We start from the raw sequence: 20,248 nt of genomic DNA, 5'->3' as shown, positions 1-20,248 counted from the left end.
CCCAGGGCTGCCTATGCAGAGTGCCTATCAAGCCGTGTGCTTGATGGGCATTCTGCATAATCAGCCCTGGGGGCCTTTCAGAAGGCCCCCGGCTGCCTAGCAACCGCACTGTGTCCCGCGATCTTATCGCAGGACATTGTACGGGCCCCCTGAACGCCATGTACACGGGGCCGAGGGATAAATTATATACAGATGCTCCCCTACTTGCGAACAGGTTCTGTTCCAGGAACCTGTTCGCAAGTCCATTTGTTCGCAAGTCCAAACAAATGTTTGTATGGAGTGAGATCGCGAGTGGATCCCGCTCCATACAACGTCGGGTGCAGGTTGTTCTTACAGCCGGCACCCGGCGGCAGCAGTTCCAATGAGCCGCGCCGCTCGTTGGAACTGTTAACACTTTGAATACCGCTCTGACAGAACACAACCTGTTCGCAAGTAGGGGAGCATCTGTATATAGTTTATCCCTCGGCCCCGTGTACAAATTCTGGCAGTCACAAACAGAATTGATATGTTTTACATAGTTGTACACCACAATACAACCCTTCATCTGATAATCACCTCGTGTAAAAGGCCCCTAAGAGGTTGTCACAGCCCCGGCTCACAATCTTCTGTAAGAGCATGCACAATTGGAGGGCACAGATTATATCTTCTATTCAGCGATGGGATAAAATATTCACGCAGAACACAAGACAGAAGGTGTCTTATTTGCAGAAAAGGTTTATTGATGACATTAGCATCTTTCTGATGAAGGTAGGTAATAAAAGGCATCAGGTAGAAACAAGGGAAACAGATTCACTACAAAATATTGCATTATACGTAGAAATTCACCGACCCTGAAACCCACAAATCTTTGGATCAATAATTAGTTATCATGTATCAGTCCAGTCGCTGGTGTAGGGGTCATGAGAAGGATTAAAGAGAGGTAGGGGGGTCACTACGTCACACCAACAGGATTAATTGCCCTGCAGGATACAACAAAGTATAACAGATTATTTCCACCCACATGTTGGGGAAGGGGGGAGGGGGGAGGGGGACCTGCAGCTAATTTAAAGAACTTCAGTTTAAAAAAATAAAATGAAGTATTGGGGTGTCCTGCTAAAAACTCCACTAACAACTTGTGTACAGCTCACCTTTAAATGTACTCTGTCACCAGGTTGGTGAAGTTTGACTCGGAGCTGAGCTCCAGTCATGGAGGCACGCCACGCCGCCCGCAGCATGCAGAGTGACAGCTCTCTCCCTTTACATAAAAGGGGAGAAAGCTGTCAGTCTGCATGAAGCGGGTGTCAAGAGTCCGGTACAGCCCGCCTCTGTGACTTGGAGCTCAGCTCTAAGTCAAACTTCACAAACCTGGTGACAGAATCCCTTTAAGAGGGTCTGTCATGTCCTCTGATCAGTTGGCTGGCAGCATAGCTTTGCAACCGTGACCCCATTGACTCTCTCACACTTCTTGTCTTTGTACACCCTCCTTGTCCTTCTGTGCCTGCTTCTGTTAGATTCGACTCCTGGTGGCCTGAATCTGTCAAGTGGACAGCCTCTCCTTCTCATTGTCGATGGGTGACATTTGCTCCGTCCACTCACATCAGCCCATATCAGCCCACTTGACTTGATTTAAAGTTGCGGAAGCGAAATCTAACAGAGTTGGGTGAACGAGAAATGGGGTGGGTTATACAAAGACAAGAAAAGATAAGATAGAGTCAGCGGGGCTGCAGTTGCAAAGCTATGCAGCCAACCCCGCTGATCAGAGGACATGACAGGTCCTCTTTAAAGGGGTTTCCCATGATAGGTGCTGCACCAACACTCCTAATAATGCAGTACCCACCCCAAGTATTGTATAGAGAATAATATTGTGCTTCTATAGGTGAATGTAGGTTGTTGTGTGGTCAGCAGACCATGGCCAGGTCTTGCAGATCTGCCCCCATTTAGAGGCAGTTGGGGGTAATAAGGCAGAAAGCTTGTGCTTTCCAGTAATAAACAGTCCAAAGGGAGAATGTGCCTGACTGATATAAGGTATAATTACCAGACACATAGGAATATAATACACCCAGCTGCCACCGTGTGGCGTCGTTACTCTACACAGAACACACACGAGGTCTCTACCACACACACTGTCACCTTTGGTCCAATAATCTAGTTATTATAGAATGAATGCACATTGCTTGTACTGTCGTCTACAGCTACTCACTGACACCAGCACTGAGCGATGCTCAGAGCACAAGGGGTTCACATCTCCAACCCCAGCAGTCACACCCACTGATCACTAGACCCTTAAGGATGTGACTCTGACCGGCACATGATCCTTCTGCTGCACTCTTTGCTTGCCAATGTCCATCATGGCCACTAAGTGGCGATCTTGCAGCTATTTTTTGTGCAGCCTCTAGACATCCAGCACATGGTTGAGGTAGGAGATGTAGCAGATTGCCAGCCGCAGGATCTCAATCTTTGACAGTTTCTTGTCTGGTGGCAGAGTTGGCAGGAGTCGGCGGAGTTCAGCGAATGCTACATTGAAGGCTTCCACGCGGATGCGCTCTCTGGTTGCGTGTGCTGAGCGATACTTTGCTGTCGCCCGTCTTCTCCTTCTCTTCTCCTCACGGCTTAATTGAGGAGGAAGACATGGAGTCCTACGATCTCCTCCCTCTGCTTCAGACACGCTGCCCCCTTTCATTTCACTGACTGCCGAGTCTGATTCTGACTGCGCTGATGGTTGGTCCGAATCAACCTGCTCTGGACTGAGCATCATCTTGGCTGCTCGGTGAACCTGGAACCAAGCAAAACGTCAAGAATAAGACAAGGAACCCGGTCATTACAGATTACAATATGGTGACCCCTCTTTGTAAGTGCACGGTGAGCAAAGGGTCACAATGCAACTACCGCTATAGCTGAAGGAACTATGAAGATAGGTCTCCCCTACCATTCAATATAGCATCAACTCTGTGAATTCAGTGTGTATCGGAAACATGTACCGGAGTGTAACCATAGTCAGACAATGCCCCCATCAAGGCATCCAGATGGAGACGAGATTACCAAACTAAATGCATAACAATTTAGGTTCAATTTGCACCAAACAACTGGCATACATGCCGTGCATCACATTATGTGTTTCAGTCTCTTGTTGCGCCTCCCCCAAAGCTTAATAGAAACTTGGCATCGCTTACCTGAAAATGATGTGGCTTTAAAAGCAACAATGTGCGCCAAAATTTAACCCTTTCCAATCCACTGTCTGACGTCTGAAGACATTATAATTTAAGGCTGTACAGCTTCGATATTGGAAGACGTCCGTCGGGGTTCTCTTACTGTATATTGTCAGCCTCTCTGCTGTCCAAGCCTATCCAACGTGTCACCTCATGCAGGACTGGCTTTAGCCAGCATATAGCGCTGTTGTATAATGTCAGTAAAAGAGTAAGCCCCCAGGAAAACCAGGATACAAATTGGATTGGAAAGGGTTAAGGAGCAAAATATTAATGTAAACTTAGACAACCAACAAGTGGTGTAAAGTTAGACAAAAGTGTCTAAACATACACCAAACTTATAATACTGCAGAAGCCACTGTGACGGATTTGGCACATTTTCCGATTAGTCTAAAAGAAACTCTTTCTAGACTATAACATACAATTACAAGGGGTTAAACTAATTAGTATGAATGTTCCAGAGCAGCTGGTTGTTGCCAGCCACTAAAGTTAATTGTTTATTTACAGTTCCATATTTGAGAATGTTTTAATACATACAATAACTCCGTAAAGGTTTTGCATATCCAAGTGATTCTGACATTGTTTCTTTGCCACATATTGTACTTCATTTAGGTGGTAAAAATAGACCAATAGAATTTGTGTATAATTATTAGAGATGAGCGAACGTACTCGTCCGAGCTTGATGCTCGTTCGAGTATTAGCGTGTTCGAGATGCTCGTTATTCGAAACAAGCACCACGCGATGTTCGAGTTACTTTCACTTTCATCTCTGAGACGTTAGCGTGCTTTTCTGGCCAATAGAAAGACAGGGAAGGCATTACAACTTCCCCTTGTGACGTTCAAGCCCTCTGCCACCCCCCTGCAGTGAGTGGCTGGCGAGATCAGGTGTCACCTGAGTATATAAATCGGCCCCTCCCGTGGCTCGCCACAGATGCATTCAGACATAGCTGAGGGAAAGTGCTGCTGATGCTGGAGCTGCTATAGGGAGAGTGTTAGGAGTTATTGTAGGCTTCAAGAACCCCAACGGTCCTTCTTAGGGCCACATCTAACCGTGTGCAGTAGTGTGGAGGCTGCTTTTTGCAGTGTTGCACATTTTTTTTTTTTTTTGTATATCGGCCGTGCAGAGCATTGCGTCCTGCAGTAATTTTACATAGTCCAGGGCCAGTAGTGGTGAGGCAGGGACAGAAGACATATACAGTGTATATAGGCAGTGGGCCTTTCCAAAAACATTTGGGGAAAAAAATCTATTTGGGCTGCCTGTGACCGTCCTTAGTGTACTGGGTCTCTGCTGGGGGTAGTTGTCCTAATTCATATGCAGCCAGCTAAGTGTTACAGCAGGCTTGCGCAAAATTCTTTCCTGGCTCTGTGTTGCCTGTTACATCACCGCTGTATTCCTGTCCACAGTGAACAAGTCTGCAGTAATTTTACATTGTCCAGGGCCAGTAGTGGTGAGGCAGGAACAGAAGACATATACAGTGTATATAGGCAGTGGGCCTTTCCAAAAACATTTGGGAAAAAAAATCTATTTGGGCTGCCTGTGACCGTCCTCAGTGTACTGGGTCTCTGCTGGGGGTAGTTGTCCTAATTCATACGCAGCCAGCTAAGTGTTACAGCAGGCTTGCGCAAAATTCTTTTCTGGCTCTGCTGTGCGTTCCGTAAGCGAAGTCAGCCTCCAACCACAGGCCAATAAGCGGCACATTTAATTACAGCGTTCTGTTTCTGCACTACTGGTAATACAGCATGCTGAGGGGTAGGGGTAGGCCTAGAGGACGTGGACGCGGGCGAGGACGCGGAGGCCCAAGTCAGGGTGTGGGCACAGGCCGAGCCAGTGCGGTGGCCAGACCGAATAATCCACCAACTGTTTCCCAAAGCGTCCCCTCGCGCCATGCCACCCTGCAGAGGCCAAGGTGCTCTAAGGTGTGGCAGTTTTTCACAGAGACGCCTGACGACCGACGAACAGTGGTGTGCAGGCTTTGTCGCGCCAAGATCAGCTGGGGAGCCACCACTACCAGCATGCGCAGGCATATGATGGCCAAGCACCCCACAAGGTGGGGCGAAGGCCGTTCACCGCCTCCAGTTTGCACCACTGCCTCTCCCCCTGTGCCCCAACCTGCCACTGAGATCCAACCCCCCTCTGAGGACACAGGCACTACCGTCTCCTGGCCTGCACCCACACCCTCACCTCCGCTGTCCTCGGCCCCATCCATCAATGTCTCTCAGCGCAGTGTCCAGACGTCGATAGCGCAACTGTTTGAGCGCAAGCGCAAGTACGCCGTCACGCACCCGCACGCTCAAGCGTTAAACGTGCACATAGCCAAATTGATCAGCCTGGAGATGCTGCCGTATAGGCTTGTGGAAACGGAGGCTTTCAAAAGCATGATGGCGGCGGCGGCCCCGCGCTACTCGGTTCCCAGTCGCCACTACTGTTCCCGATGTGCCGCCCCAGCCCTGCACGACCACGTCTCCCGCAACATTGTACGCGCCCTCACCAACGCGGTTACTGGCAAGGTCCACTTAACAACGGACACGTGGACAAGCACAGGCGGGCAGGGTCACTATATCTCCCTGACGGCACATTGGGTGAATTTAGTGGAGGCTGGGACCGAGTCAGAGCCTGGGACCGCTCACGTCCTACCCACCCCCAGAGTTGCGGGCCCCAGCTCGGTGCTGGTATCTGCGGCGGTGTATGCTTCCTCCACTAAACCACCCTCCTCCTCCTCCTCCTCAACCTCTGTCTCGCAATCAAGATGTGTCAGCAGCAGCAGCACGTCGCCAGCAGTCGCTGTCGCGCGGCGTGGCAGCACAGCGGTGGGCAAGCGTCAGCAGGCCGTGCTGAAACTACTCAGCTTAGGAGAGAAGAAGCACACGACCCACGAACTGCTGCAGGGTCTGACAGAGCAGACCGACCGCTGGCTTTCGCCGCTGAGCCTCCAACCGGGCATGGTCATGTGTGACAACGGCCGTAACCTGGTGGCGGCTCTGCAGCTCGGCAGCCTCACGCACGTGCCATGCCTGGCCCATGTCTTTAATTTGGTGGTTCAGCGCTTTCTGAAAAGCTACCCACACTTGTCATACCTGCTCGGAAAGGTGCGCCGGGTCATCGCACATTTCCGCAAGTCCAAGACGGACGCTGCCACCTTGCGGACCCTGCAACATCGGTTTAATCTGCCAGTGCACCAACTGCTGTGCGACGTGCCCACACGGTGGAACTCTACACTCCACATGTTGGCCAGACTCTATGAGCAGCGTAGAGCTATAGTGGAATACCAACTCCAACATGGGCGGCGTAGTGGGAGTCAGCCTCCTCAATTCTTTACAGAAGAGTGGGCCTGGTTGGCAGCCATCTGCCAGGTCCTTGGAAACTTTGAGGAGTCTACCCAGATGGTGAGCGGCGATGCTGCAATCATTAGCATCACCATTCCTCTGCTATGCCTCTTGAGAAGTTCCCTGCAAAGCATAAAGGCAGACGCTTTGTGCTCGGAAACGGAGGCGGGGGAAGACAGTATGTCGCTGGATAGTCAGAGCACCCTCATGTCTATATCTCAGCGCGTTGAGGAGGAGGGGAAGGAGCATGAGGAGGAGGGGGAAGAGACAGCTTGGCCCACTGCTGAGGGTACCCATGCTGCTTGCCTGTCATCCTTTCAGCGTGTATGGCCTGAGGAGGAGGAGGAGCAGGAGGATCCTGAAAGTGATCTTCCTAGTGAGGACAGCCATGTGTTGCGTACAGGTACCCTGGCACACATGGGTGACTTCATGTTAGGATGCCTTTCTCGAGACCCTCGCGTTACACGCATTCTGGCCACTACGGATTACTGGGTGTACACACTGCTCGACCCACAGTATAAGGAGAACCTTTCCACTCTCATACCCGAAGAGGAAAGGGGTTCGAGAGTGATGCTATACCACAGGACCCTGGCGGACAAACTGATGGTAACATTCCCATCCGACAGCGCTAGTGGCAGAAGGCGCATTTCCGAGGGCCAGGTAGCAGGGGAGGCGCGGAGATCAGGCAGCATGTACAGCGCAGGCAGGGGAACATTCTCCAAGGCCTTTGCCAGCTTTATGGCTCTCCAGCAAGACTGTGTCACCGCTCCCCAGTCAAGGCTGAGTCAGCGGGAGCACTGTAAAAGGATGGTGAGGGAGTACATAGCCGATCGCACAACCGTCCTCGGTGATGCCTCTGCCCCCTACAACTACTGGGTGTCGAAGCTGGACACGTGGCCTGAACTCGCGCTGTATGCCCTGGATGTGCTTGCTTGTCCTGCGGCTAGCGTCTTGTCAGAGAGGGTGTTTAGTGCGGCTGGGGGAATCATCACAGATAAGCGTACCCGCCTGTCAACCGACAGTGCCGACAGCCTACCTGCATTAAACATGACATTACCTCAGCTGTGATGGGCAATGCAATGGGATATATTTATGTGCCGTCGGTGGCTTCCTGGCACCCACCCATGCTGTCGGTCCACAGGGACTTCATAATAGAGAGTTGTACCTGCCTGTGTCTATGAATTAAAAACCCTGGTCAGGTTGGGGCATGCAGTGTGGGCCGAAGCCCACCTGCATTTAATCTGACGTTAGCTCTGCTGTCCAGGGCACTGCAATGGGATACATTTATGTACAGCTGGTGGGTTCCAAGGAGCCACCCATGCTGTGGGTGCACACGGAATTCCCATTGCGGAGTTGTACCTGCCTGTGACTATTTATAAAAAAACGCGGTCTGACTGGGGCATGCAGACACCTTGACAGAATGAATAGTGTGTGGCACATAGGTTTCCCATTGCTATGCCCACGTGTGCAGCTCCTGATGGCGGTGGCACAGGATTATATTTCTCATTGCTTCTGTACAGCATTGTGGGCTATCGTCCTGTCCCTTTTAAAGAGGGTCGCTGCCTAGCCGTGCCAACCCTCTGCAGTGTGTGCCTGCGGTTCCTCCTCATGGCAGACGCACTTATAAATAGACGAGTGTGGCGTGGCATGAGGGCAGCTGAAGGCTGCGCAGGGACACTTTGGTGTGTGCTGTGGACACTGGGTCGTGCGGGGGGGGGGTTGGGCAGCATGTAACCCAGGAGAAGTGGCAGCAGAGTGTCGTGCAGGCAGTGATTGTGCTTTGTTGGAGGTAGTGTGGTGCTTAGCTAAGGTATGCATTGCTAATGAGGGCTTTTCAGAAGTAAAAGTTGTTGGGGGGGGCACTCTTGCCGCTATTGTGGCTTAATAGTGGGACCTGGGAACTTGAGATGCAGCCCAACATGTAGCCCCTCGCCTGCCCTATCCGTTGCTGTGTCGTTCCCATCACTTTCTTGAATTGCCCAGATTTTCACAAATGGAAACCTTAGCGAACATCGACGATATACAAAAATGCTCGGGTCGCCCATTGACTTCAATGGGGTTCGTTATTCGAAACGAACCCTCGAGCATCGCGAAATTTTCATCCCGAGTAACAAGCACCCGAGCATTTTGGTGCTCGCTCATCTCTAATAATTATTAAAAGTGACAAAATTGGAAAAATTTTGAAAAAAATTATCTTTTTTTTTACATTTTCAATTGCAATATCTCAAATATGTGCAAACATACTGCACAAATTTTTTATAAGATATATATTTCCATCTATTTACTTTATTCTGAACGCACATTTGAAAAACTTTCATTTTTTTTAACCATTTAGGGGACGTAGAAATTTAACATTGAATTATCAACATTTTAAGGAACACTTTGTTTTCCTAAACCAAGCCAAGATTGCAAAGGCTCACAGAATGATAGATACCCCCATTTTAAAAACTACACCCCTTAATGTATTCACTGAGGGGTGTCATGAGTATTTTGACCCCACAGTTTGTTTTCAGGAATTAATTCAATTTAGAGGAGAAAAAATAAAATTTCATATTTTTGCAAATACGTCATTTTAAAGGCAGATTTTTTTTTCTATAGTGTACATGAAAATGAGGATTTGCACCTCAAAATTCATACCCCTGTTTGTCCTGTGTTCAGAAACATACCCATTGTGACTCTAATCTTATGTCTGTATGCACAACGGGGCCCAAAATGAAAGGAGCAGCCGGTGTCTTTCAGAACAGGCATTTTGCTTGAAGGTGTTTTAGGCCTCATAGCACACTTGTAGAGCCCTTGAGCGGCCAAAACGATAGACAACCCAACAAATGACCCTATTTTGAAAACTAGACCCCTTAACTAATTCCTCTAGGGGTGCACTGTGTATTTTGACCCCACAGTTTTGAAGGAATCTAAGCAAAGCAGAAAGAAAAAAATTATGATTTTCATTTTTTGGCAATTCTGTCAATTTAAAAACAGTTTTTTTTGTACAGCACACATATGAATGAAGACTTGCACCCCAAAATGGATCCCCCTATTTGTCCTGTGTTCAGAAGCATACCCACTGTAGCCCTAATCTACTTACAGGACACATGGCTAGGTCTATAATGGAGGGAACACCCGTTGGATTTCAAGGCAGAACTGAATAAATTCCAGGCCTCATTGCTCACTTGTGCGGAAACAAAATTGACTCCCTAAAAATAATTCCCCCCTTCCTTTTTGGTATACCCTAGGTCTTAGATAAAAGTAATAATGTATATTGTGTGGTATGTATGAAGACAGGGGTAATTAGGGGGCCTGGTTGGGATGGGCGCATGGCGTGTTAAAATCAGTTATCCCTCCTGCTCCCATGCTTTTTTGGGGGGATATTTTTTGACCTCAGCGGCAGGGATGGGGTGCAAAAAGTGGCGCTCTGTGAGGCTTCTTAAGCTCGCTGAGGTGTGGCGGTCTCACATAGAAGGCGCTCAACAAGCTGCTCCTGGAACTACAGGAAGGCGAGCGTTCCCGGGGCTTCTTCTAAATTACGTATTACAGGTAGCGATCTAATGCCGGACTCAGACGGCCGTATGTGGAATCTGCTTGTAGAGGCCAGCAGCGGATCCCAGCTGTGAGCCGGAGCATGGCGCTGCGTACGGCCGTGTAATGTACTGCGCATGACTGCTTACTCACACAGGCAGTCATGCGCAGTACACCTTTTTTTGTTTGTATTTCCTGCGCTATCACTTAGCAATGACACGGGTACCCGCAGCCCATACATAATGTAGGTACGTATGGGCTGTGGGTATATCTGCGACCATGGAGCACAATGGGCTCTATGTCACGGATATCTGCGGTAAAATAGAACATGCTGAGTTCTGTTTTCTGCGAGTGGTTTCATAATTCCAACCCGCTAATGTGAGCAGAATTGTGTAATCCAATGCATTTCATCGATCTGCGTATTACCGCGGATCAGACGCATGTGGAATCCGTAAGGTAGAACGCTTTCTTTTTATCATGTGACCGGGTCTGCTTAACGAGGCTATCGGTCACTGCTCCAGGTTCTTGGCTACCTTTGGTAGCTGGAAGTAAGGAGATTGTAAATTTCCTGGGCCCTTCCTGGCTCCTGCGCATGTGTCCGGCATTCTGCCGACGGGTGCATGCGCAGAATCCGGGAAAGGTCCGTAAAGGAGGTTCACATCGGGGTTCAAATATGGAGGCCTCCGGTATGAAGTTTCATTTCCTCTCACTGATCGCATCGGTAAAGGGAGATCAAACTTCAACTTTTTTTTTAACTTTTATGTGATACAATCCGTAAAGGGAGATGAAACTTTAACTTTTTTTAACTTTACATGATCACGATCATGTTACCAGGTGCCGCATACAGCATCCCCCGGTCACATCTCCCTACACTAGGCTATCTTTGACAGCCGGGTGCAGGAAGATTTTAAATTTGCTGGGCTCTCCGGCCTTCTGCGCATGCGCTCCACATCGACGCATGCGCAGAAGCCCGCAGCAGGTCTGGACCGCTGCAGAACATCGCGGAGGACGGACGTGAATATTTTCAGCTGCCCTCATGAATCCGATTCATGAGGGCAGCTGAAACTTTACCTTTTTGTAACTTTTTTTAACTTTTCCATGATCAAAGGCTCGGGGACTGGTCACTGCGGTCCCCGGTGATATCTCCTGCCTCCCGGCTACCTTCAGGAGGGTATCTCCCTGACGATCCAGGCTTCTGCACGTGACGTCATACGTCTGGCGCGCATGCACAGAAGATCGGCGTCAGTTCCTGGAGGACAAGATCGTCACGGGAAATCACGGAAGACGGGGCTGAGTACACTCAGCTGCCTTCATGAATCCAATCCATAAGGGCAGCTGAATCTTTGGATAGCGCCAATCGCATTGTCGGGGGAGGGGGGGGGGGCTCCTGAAGTCTATGCTGATAGGCTGTGTATAAAAAGGGCCCACGTGCCCCAGCGGTGAAGCAGTAGAAGAGCTATGCTGTGGGAGTGCTGCCGACCACCATTCCCTCCCGAGTACCAGTGACAGACGTGTCTCATTACCAGCTCCATCCGGGAGCTACAGTTGGGCCTTGCTGTGCAAACCTTTCAGGTTCTCCAAGTCTCTCAGTCTCTTGCTCCAGGCACCAGCTTGTCTCCTGACGGCTCCACTCATGCTCTCCACGTCTCAGTCTGCCTATGCAGCTCTCAACAGATGCACTCAAGCCTACTTGCTAAGCATACCTTTCTGGCACTACAGGCGGTTACTCCGCACTTAGGCAACTAGCGCCAACTCTGCCTATTTATCAACTCTCCTACCCGCTCCTCCCAGCCTGCTGGCACAACGCTCAGTGCCTGGACAAATGCAGGGCATAACAACCAGAACAATAAACTTTTAATGGTGAACACACAATTTAATGTAAGAGGGAATATGAGGGTTACCCTTTTTAAACTTGAATCAGGCCTGTTAGAGACCTTTAACATAGGTGGGAGTCTTCCACAGGGTGCAGCGCTGCTGTGGATTTTTAGAAATCATGTGGATTTTGCTTACTGCAATTTTTTGGCTTTTTTTCCGCAGACATTAAATGTGGAATTACATCTACTGTATTTTAGGAATCCACAACAATTCCGCAGGACGCAGTTAATTCTCTAGTGATTACCTTTTTTTGCTACAGAAAACACATGCGGATTTGAACAAAAAGACGTTCGGATTTCAATGGGGCTGCAGAATTGTCCGCACAGACAAATTCCATCCCATGTGAAAGGCCCCTTAGGGTTAATTAATGACAATTACTCAAAGAATTTTTGAATGTTCCAGATAGTATAAAGAAAATCACTGAGAAGAAACAAAACTGCGCTCCTTTGGGTTCGAGGGCTCGACCTGTTCAGAAATGGAACTGAACGTATGCTTCCAATCCCATTTTTTATTAGTATAAGATCAGTATAATAGCAACGCGTTTCGGCACTAACATCGAGCCTTTTTCAAGCTTTAAAATCAGTTAACAGTATGCAGTGTTCCACACTTCTCAGTGATTTTCCAGATTAAAGCGTCTGTTTCACAGGCTGCTTTCTACTCCAGACGTCTCTCCTACAGAGCCTTCTCTCATGGCTCCCAATCATCTCCCAGGGCTGAGTGTAACTCAAGCTAATAATGGAGGAGACTAGAGATGAGCAAGCATACTCGTCCGAGCTTGATGCTCGTTCAAGTATTAGGGTGCTCGAGATGCTCATTACTCGAGACAAGCACCACGCGATACTCGTCTCGATTAAACGAGCACTGACCATTGAATTCAATGGAGCCGGCAATACAGCCGGCTCCATTGAAAGCAATGGGCTGCCGGCGAGCGCGGGATGAATTTTCGGGTAAGGGCTTAAAAAAAATATGGCTCAGCGCTGAGCCAATCAGAGGCAGCACTCACTCACCCATTCATGAATTCATGAATGGGTGTGAGTGAGAGCTGCCTCTGATTGGTCAGGCTGTGACCAATCAGAGGCAGCTCATTCAGCAGGCGGGGATTTTAAATCCCCGGCTGCTGAATACTACAGAGAGCAGTTCAGAACTGCCGCTGGCCGCGGCTGATCTCCGTCTGCCGGGACCAGGTGAGTATATATATATTTTTTTGTTTGTACACATTTCTGGATGAATTGCAGGGAAGGACTTATATTTTTAAGCCCTTCCCGAAAATTCATCCCGCGCTCGCCGGCAGCCCATTGCTTTCAATGGAGCCGGCTGTATTGCCGGCTCCATTGAATTCAATGGTCAGTGCTCGTTTAATCGAGACGAGTATCGCGTGGTGCTCGTCTCGAGTAACGAGCATCTCGAGCACCCTAATACTCGAACGAGCATCAAGCTCAGACGAGTATGCTCGCTCATCTCTAGTAGAGACGCTTGATCATGCAGAAGCAAGAAGTTACCATCAGGCTTTTAGGAAGGCGCTCCCAACTTTCCCCATAAGCCTTGTTGGTGGTGAGGACTGAACAGGTTGCTCTGTCCAGACTCTCATGTCCACAATGTTTCTTGGGGACTCCCACCCCCTTTCCTCTCAGCCCCTTGCCAGCTGTTTGCAATGGGAGGGGGTGGGACGGGGCGGGAGCTAGTTGCTAAGCTGCCGCCCTGTCCCTTGCCATTGCTGGCAGCCGACAAGGGGCGGAAAGAGGGCAGGAGTTTAGCACACTAGTTCCCGCCCCATCCCCTCCCCTTGCCTTGAGCCGGTGAGCTGGTGCAAATGGGGAGGCAGTTTAACAGAGCTGAACTGTCCCCCCTCACCCAGCAGTATGCCGGGCTTGGCATATGCTCGCTGGACCTGGGCCTTCTGAACAGGCGCGCAAACGGGCGATTCATCAGGTTAGATTCCCTGATAAGCACTGTATGGCTCTGGCATCTGTTGTAGATGACTTCTGACAGTCCATTGTTGCACTATGCCTGGGGGGTGTAGTGTATTTGTCTAACAATGTTGGATTTTTGTACTAAACAGATGCTGAGAAAGCATTGTGCTGTATATACAGCAGCAACTATTAAATGGGCATAAGCTCCAGAATGCTGATGCTCTATGAATCTGCCTTTTTTGGAAGAGGTTTGGTATTGCAGATGGGTCAGTAATAGATCAGCTTTCAGCAAGGACCCATGTGCTTAGTGATCGAGGACTAGGCTTCTGCCCCATCCAGAGCCTGAACTTCATGATGAGGACATCTCTGACCAGATACACGTGGTCTGACATTCTTATTGTAAGAACTCATTAAGACGTCTGTTCTAATTATCCTTTGAGGATGCTTGACAGACGACACGTGTTGGTCTGAGGTGGAGGCTAGGAGCATTTCTATGTATCATAGAGTCATCCTGGTTAGCATTCGGGATGATTAGTGGTGTGAATGCAGATTATAACCGTCTTGATATTGGATTCACCCCGGCTTCATATATGACGGTTTTCATAGTGGCGCTTTGTATTTTCCCCAGTCACCATATTCTGGTTTATAGCTTGATTCAAAACAGCCACATTAAGTATATATAATTTAAAGATATTCTCGACTGTGGATATATATGTTGTTTATGCACTTGTGTCATCGTTTTGTTTATTTAACAGTTTAACTACCCACCAAAGACGGAGATGGACATTACAATCAAAGCAACAACATGCTACCTGCTGGGGTCCCAGCAAGGACTTTACAAAGCCTGAGTTTCCTAATTCAGGACCAACAGTTTAACTTCACTATCATGTTAAGTAACAGTTCTGTGCCGCAGTTTACTTGCCCCTTCCAATAACTTTCTGCATCATATAAAGTTAAACTCTGCTTCATCTGCGGAGACTTTTCACATACTCTATAATGCAGAAAGGCACTTTCCTTATAAAACACCAGCTTCTTACTTTGGCGCCAGACAGAAGGGATAACGTTTCAAGGATCTGACTGGAAACCACATCTACTAGGATGTGAAGAACTGACAGGAGAACAACTGTGTGAAGACTTGTTCTGAGCAGGAGAGGTAATACCAGGCCACTGCAGGCAGGTTTTAGGAGATTACCATAATGAGGAGATATTAAATCTACTGTGTGGTTCTAGGATAGCTCCTGAGGTCTCCCTAATGAGCTGGGTTGACCACCCCTGCCCTGTGGTGCTTGCCAATGGAAGATTCACTGATTCTTCTTAAAGACTATAGATGCCTTTATGGGGCAACGTTTTCACTTAACCCTTTCCAATCTACTGTCTGACGTCTGAAGACATTCTGATTGAAGCCTGTACAGCTCCCATGTCGGAAGACGTCCGGCAGGGTATTCTTACTGTATATTACTGGGCGCTCTGTTGTCGGGGGGCCTCTGCAGATTGTCCCATACTGCAGTACTGGCTCCATCCATAAGATGGCGCCATTGTATAATGGCAGAAAGAGAAAGCCCCCTAGGAAACCCTGAATCCAAAATTGGATTGCAAAGCGTTAAATTATGCATTTTGGGGTGACAATAGGGTTTAATTAAAAATTTGCACCGTTTGTCTTCTGCAGCTTCTACATATCATTGTATATAGACACTGCAGTGTAAGAGTCCATTTACACGGAGCTCCTCCCCCACAGCTAATAAAACTTTAAACTTTAAAGGGGTTTTCCAGCATATCAAAAAATTAATGACCCAGGATAGGTCAATATCTGATCAGCGGGGGTCTGCCAAGCAAGAACTCAGCCGATCAGCTGTTCGCTGGGCAAGCTGCCAACCTGTATGGAACAAAAGGCAAATAGCTCCATACATTGTGCAGTGGCCTAGCTTGGTATTGCAGGCACAGCTCCCATGCTAGGCTACAGCACAATGTACAGAGATCTCTGCTTCCTGCTTTGTACAGGGTGACAGTGGACCTATAAAATAGCTGATCGGCTTGAGGTCCCAGGCGACAAACCCCCACCAATATAATATAGTTATAGTTTAGTATAAAAAATATTGCATCTTAGCGCTTCCAGGCCGCTGCTGCATCTTTTTGTTTGTCAGCGTTTGCACCGCAGTCATCGCAGTTTTGCACCTGCAGATTTATTTCACTTTATTAGGTCCCGACTAAGCCTGCTTTCACACAAGCATATTATAGAGCCTTGTGTGGTGTAGAGTGCTAAGCTTATGACCTGAAGGTTGTAGGTTCAATCCTCGCTTGGTTCAGGTAGCCGGCGCAAGGTTAACTCAGCCTTTTATCCCTCTGAGGTTGGTAAAATGAGTACCCAGCTTGGCACATTTTTGTACTATAGACAAGTGACTTGGCCTAAGCAAAGGTCTGCTGACCCAAACTCAAAGCATTGGACCACCAGGACAGTCATCCGTAATACACTTTAAATGCACCTGTAATACGCTTGCGTGAAAGCAGCCTAACCTTGCCTTGAGGCCTCCTTATCAGCACGCTCCAGAGATGTCTCACCTGACCAAAGAGAGACCTTCAACATCACAGATGGTGACACATTACCAGATTCTACCTCCCTGCATGTGATTAACCCCTTCACTGCCATTCTCCTGTTTTTCCTGTGTGTGGCACTGACGGGCGGAGCTTCCTTGTATGTGGCGCTGCTGATCCATCAATACACATTATGGATTATTGACTTTGCAGCCACCGTCACATAAAGACTGATGAGAGCCATCTGTTCAGAGGGCGGCGATAGGTTTTGTGTCCTCCCGGCCATCCCTACCCCAACCCTTTATTAATTGGCCTGTGGCTCACGCGTTGTGCGTTACGCTGTGTGAAGAGTTGCCTCTCACTCACCTCCAGGGAAGATATGAGGGTGTCAGGGCAGCAGCGACGCCGATTCTGCGGTGCTGAGCTGAAGAAGAGTCATTCACTGCTTGTAGACATGATCCAAGGATGAACGCCGGATGTTACCCCCAAACGGAAGACGCCTCACCTGGGAGTGAGCGGCTGGCTCGGACCACCGGGGCCCAGGGGAGCTGTCCGTCTGACCTTCTGTCCGGGACAGGGGGATGACATGGAGATAGGAAGGTCGCTTTAGAGCTGTTGGTGACAGTGACGGAGTGCGAGGAGGAGGGGGAGGGACGCAAGCAGCAGATGAGCCCTCGTCCCCTGGGTACCACCGATCTCAGATGTGCTGGGCAGAGATGGAAAGAGACGAGAGAGATGATGAGAATGCAGGGAGGGCGGACAGGGGTCTGTATGGAACACACTTAAAAGCCCCTCTAATGGGAAGTCGGCACTGGACAGTATGTGCTGGCGCAAGGATCCTAAGTGCTTGTGACATCTGTCACTACTTCTAGGACAAACCCAGAGATGCATGATGATGTGGAGGTGCCCCCCAGCCTAACACAGAGGAAGCTAATAAACAGCCCCCTCCCATCTTGTTCCACCACGCAGCTGAGACCTACCCCCCCTAATATCTGGGGAGGTCTCTATCATATAAAAAAGGTCTCACCGTGACCCCGGGCTGCGTCTCACAGCTGCGGCCCTTCTCAGGACTAGACATCACCATCGCTTTCTCTGGCGTTCGCTGGCGGCCATGTTGGATGATCTTGGGAGATTTAGAATTTGCGCAGGTCTCTCCGTCTGGTTTAACCCCTTTCACCCCAGTATCTCCCGCAAATAAAAGGATGCATATTGTGTGTTTTTAAAACAAGGGAGATATAAAACACCCTCCTAAGGATAATTTATTATAATGGGGTGGAACAGCGGCACCGTCAGAAAATGGTACAAAAAGTTCATAGACAAAAAGAAACTGGGAATGAATATGCTGGAAATGCTCATGAACAGCCAAACTGAGGGGCTGCTGACCACCATGACACCTTCTCCGCACGAGGCGGAAGGGAAGGTATTCAAAATAATCAAATAAAGCATGAGACAAGCCCCTTTGCTGCAGGACGGGTATGCGATATTTATGTAAGACATGGATATCGATGATCCATTTCTCAGTGTTACCACTGACATTATTAGTCCGCATGTCTTATTATTCTCTTAGTTGATGCCATGCATTACAGCACAGGTCTTCTCAACCTCATTAGTCATATGTATAGAACACTGCCCCCCTGTTGGAGAGACCATGCAATACAGCACAGGTCTTCTCAACCTCATTAGTTATATGTATAGAACACTGCCCCCTGCTGGAGAGACCATGCATTACAGCACAGGCCTTCCTAACCTCATTAGTTATATGTATAGAAAACTGCCCCCTGCTGGAGAGACCATGCATTACAGGACAGGCCTTTCCAACCACATTAGTTATATGTATAGAACACTGCCCCCTGCAGGAGAGACCATACATTACAACACAGGCCTTTCCAACCTCATTAGTTCTGTGTATAGAACACTGCCCCCTGCTGGACAGATGATACATTACAGCACAGGTCTTCCCAACCACATCAGTCAGATGTATAGAATACTGCCCCCTGCTGGAGAGACCATACAATACAGCACAGGCCTTCTGAACCTCATTAGTTAAATGTATAGAGCATTGCCCCCTGCTGGAGAGACCATTCATTACAGCACAGGCCTTCTGAACCTCATCAGTTATATGTATAGAATACTGCCCCCTGCTGGAGAGACCATGCATCATACTACAGGCCTTCTCAACCTCATCAGTTATAGTTACAGAACACTGCCCCCTGCTGGAGAGATCATGCATTACAGCATAGGCCTTCTCAAACTCATCAGATATATGTATAAAACACTGCGCCCTGATTGAGAGACCACACATTACAACACAGGCCTTTCCAACCTCATCAGTTATATGTATAGTATACTGCCCCCTGCTCGAGAGATCATACATGACAGCACAGGACTTCATAACCTCATCAGTCATATCTATAGAAAACTGCTCTCTGCTGGAAAGAGCATGCAATACAGCACAGGACTTCACAACCTCATTAGTTATATGTAAAGTACACTGCCTCCTGCTGCAGAGACCATGCATTACAGCAAAAGCCTGCCCAACCTCATAGGTTATATATATATATATATATATATATAGAATACTTCCCCCTGCTGGAGAGACCATGCAGTACAGCAAAGGACTTCACAACCTCATTAGTTATATGTAAAGTACACTGCCTCCTGCTGCAGAGACCATGCATTACAGCAAAAGCCTGCCCAACCTCATAGGTTATATGTATAGAATACTGCCCCCTGCTGGAGAGACCATGCAGTACAGCAAAGGACTTCCAAACCTCATTAGTTATATGTATAGAATATTGCCCCCTGCTGGAGAGACCATACATGACAGCACAGAAATTTCCAAACTTCTCAATTATATGTATAGAACACTGCCACCTGCTTGAGAGACCATGCAATACAGCAATGGACTTTCCAACAGCATCAGTTATATGTATAGAATACTGCCTCCTGCTGGTTAGCCTATACATTATAGCACAGGACTTCCCAACCTCATCAGTTATATGTATAGGAAGTTATATGTATGCCTGAGGAAGAACCCTGAGTAGGTTTGAAAGCTCGCTATCATGTATTTTTGTTATCCATTAAAACGTATCATATCTACAACTTTTGGCTAACACGGCACTAAACATTTTTCATTTTATATGTATAGCATACTGCTACCTGCTGCAGAGACCATACATTACAGCACAGGACTTCTCAACCTCATCAGTTATATGTATAGATCACTGCCACCTGCTGGAGAGATAATACAGAACAGCAGGGGGCAGTGATCTATATATAACTGATGGGGTTGGGAAGGTCTGTTCTGTCTTGTATGGTCTCTTTAGCAAAGGGCTGTATTCTATACAAATAACCAGTGAAGCTAGAAATTCCCGTGCTGCATATGTGGTATCTCCAGCAGGTGGCAGTGTTCTGCATGTATAATGGATGTGCAAGTGGTAGTGTTCTGTATGTCTAACTGATGAGTTTGGGAAGTCATTTGCTGTCACGCTTGGTCTCTCCAGCAGGGGGCAGTGTTCTATACATATACTGCAACTGATGAGGTTGGGAAGTGCTATGCTGTCATGCATGATCTTTCCAGAAGGGGGTAGTGTTCTAAAGATACTGTATAACTGATGAGGTTTGGAAGTCCTGTGCTGTAATTCATTGTCTCTCCACTGGGAACAGTTTTTTGTAGGTATAACTGATTAGGTTTCAAAGTCCTGTGCTGTAATTCATAGTCTCTCCAGCAGGTGGCAGTGCTCTGTATGTCTGAGTTTGGCAAGTCCTGTGCTGTCATGTATGATCTTTCCAGCAGGGGCAGTATTCTTTATATATAACTGATGAGGTTGGAAAGTCACATATAATCTCTCCAGCAGGTGGCAGTGTTCTGTATGTATAACTGACAAGGTTGGGAAGTCTTGTACTGTAATGCATG

The 20,248-nt window shown here is 48.2% G+C and overlaps 1 protein-coding gene across 2 annotated transcripts; it reads right to left on the bottom strand.

Annotated features, from left to right (window-relative positions):
* Positions 1 to 725: 725 nt before the first annotated feature.
* On the bottom strand, positions 726 to 17,442 carry NHLH2 (nescient helix-loop-helix 2). 2 transcript variants are annotated; one of them, XM_066598576.1, is made up of 3 exons: positions 17,360 to 17,442; positions 16,699 to 17,038; positions 727 to 2,752 (listed from the first exon to the last, which is right to left on the bottom strand). In XM_066598576.1, the coding sequence occupies exon 3, from the start codon at positions 2,732 to 2,734 to the stop codon at positions 2,372 to 2,374; it is 363 nt and encodes a 120-aa protein (XP_066454673.1). In that variant the 5' UTR covers positions 2,735 to 2,752; positions 16,699 to 17,038; positions 17,360 to 17,442; the 3' UTR covers positions 727 to 2,371. The 2 variants fall into 2 exon arrangements, with proteins under 2 accessions (XP_066454674.1, XP_066454673.1); XM_066598577.1 differs by lacking the exons at positions 16,699 to 17,038; positions 17,360 to 17,442 and adding an exon at positions 11,584 to 11,655 and having other exon boundaries at positions 726 to 2,752.
* Between the last annotated feature and the right edge of the window lie 2,806 nt (positions 17,443 to 20,248).

The sequence above is a fragment of the Eleutherodactylus coqui genome, chromosome 4, assembly GCF_035609145.1.
Source record: "Eleutherodactylus coqui strain aEleCoq1 chromosome 4, aEleCoq1.hap1, whole genome shotgun sequence".
Classification (NCBI taxonomy): Eukaryota; Metazoa; Chordata; class Amphibia; order Anura; family Eleutherodactylidae; genus Eleutherodactylus; species Eleutherodactylus coqui.
This window is presented reverse-complemented; position numbering and strand designations above follow the sequence as displayed.

Bases quoted from the DNA above. Each gene is read 5' to 3' on its own strand.
- NHLH2 (XM_066598576.1), bottom strand. From the start codon at position 2,734: ATGATGCTCAGTCCAGAGCAGGTTGATTCGGACCAACCATCAGCGCAG.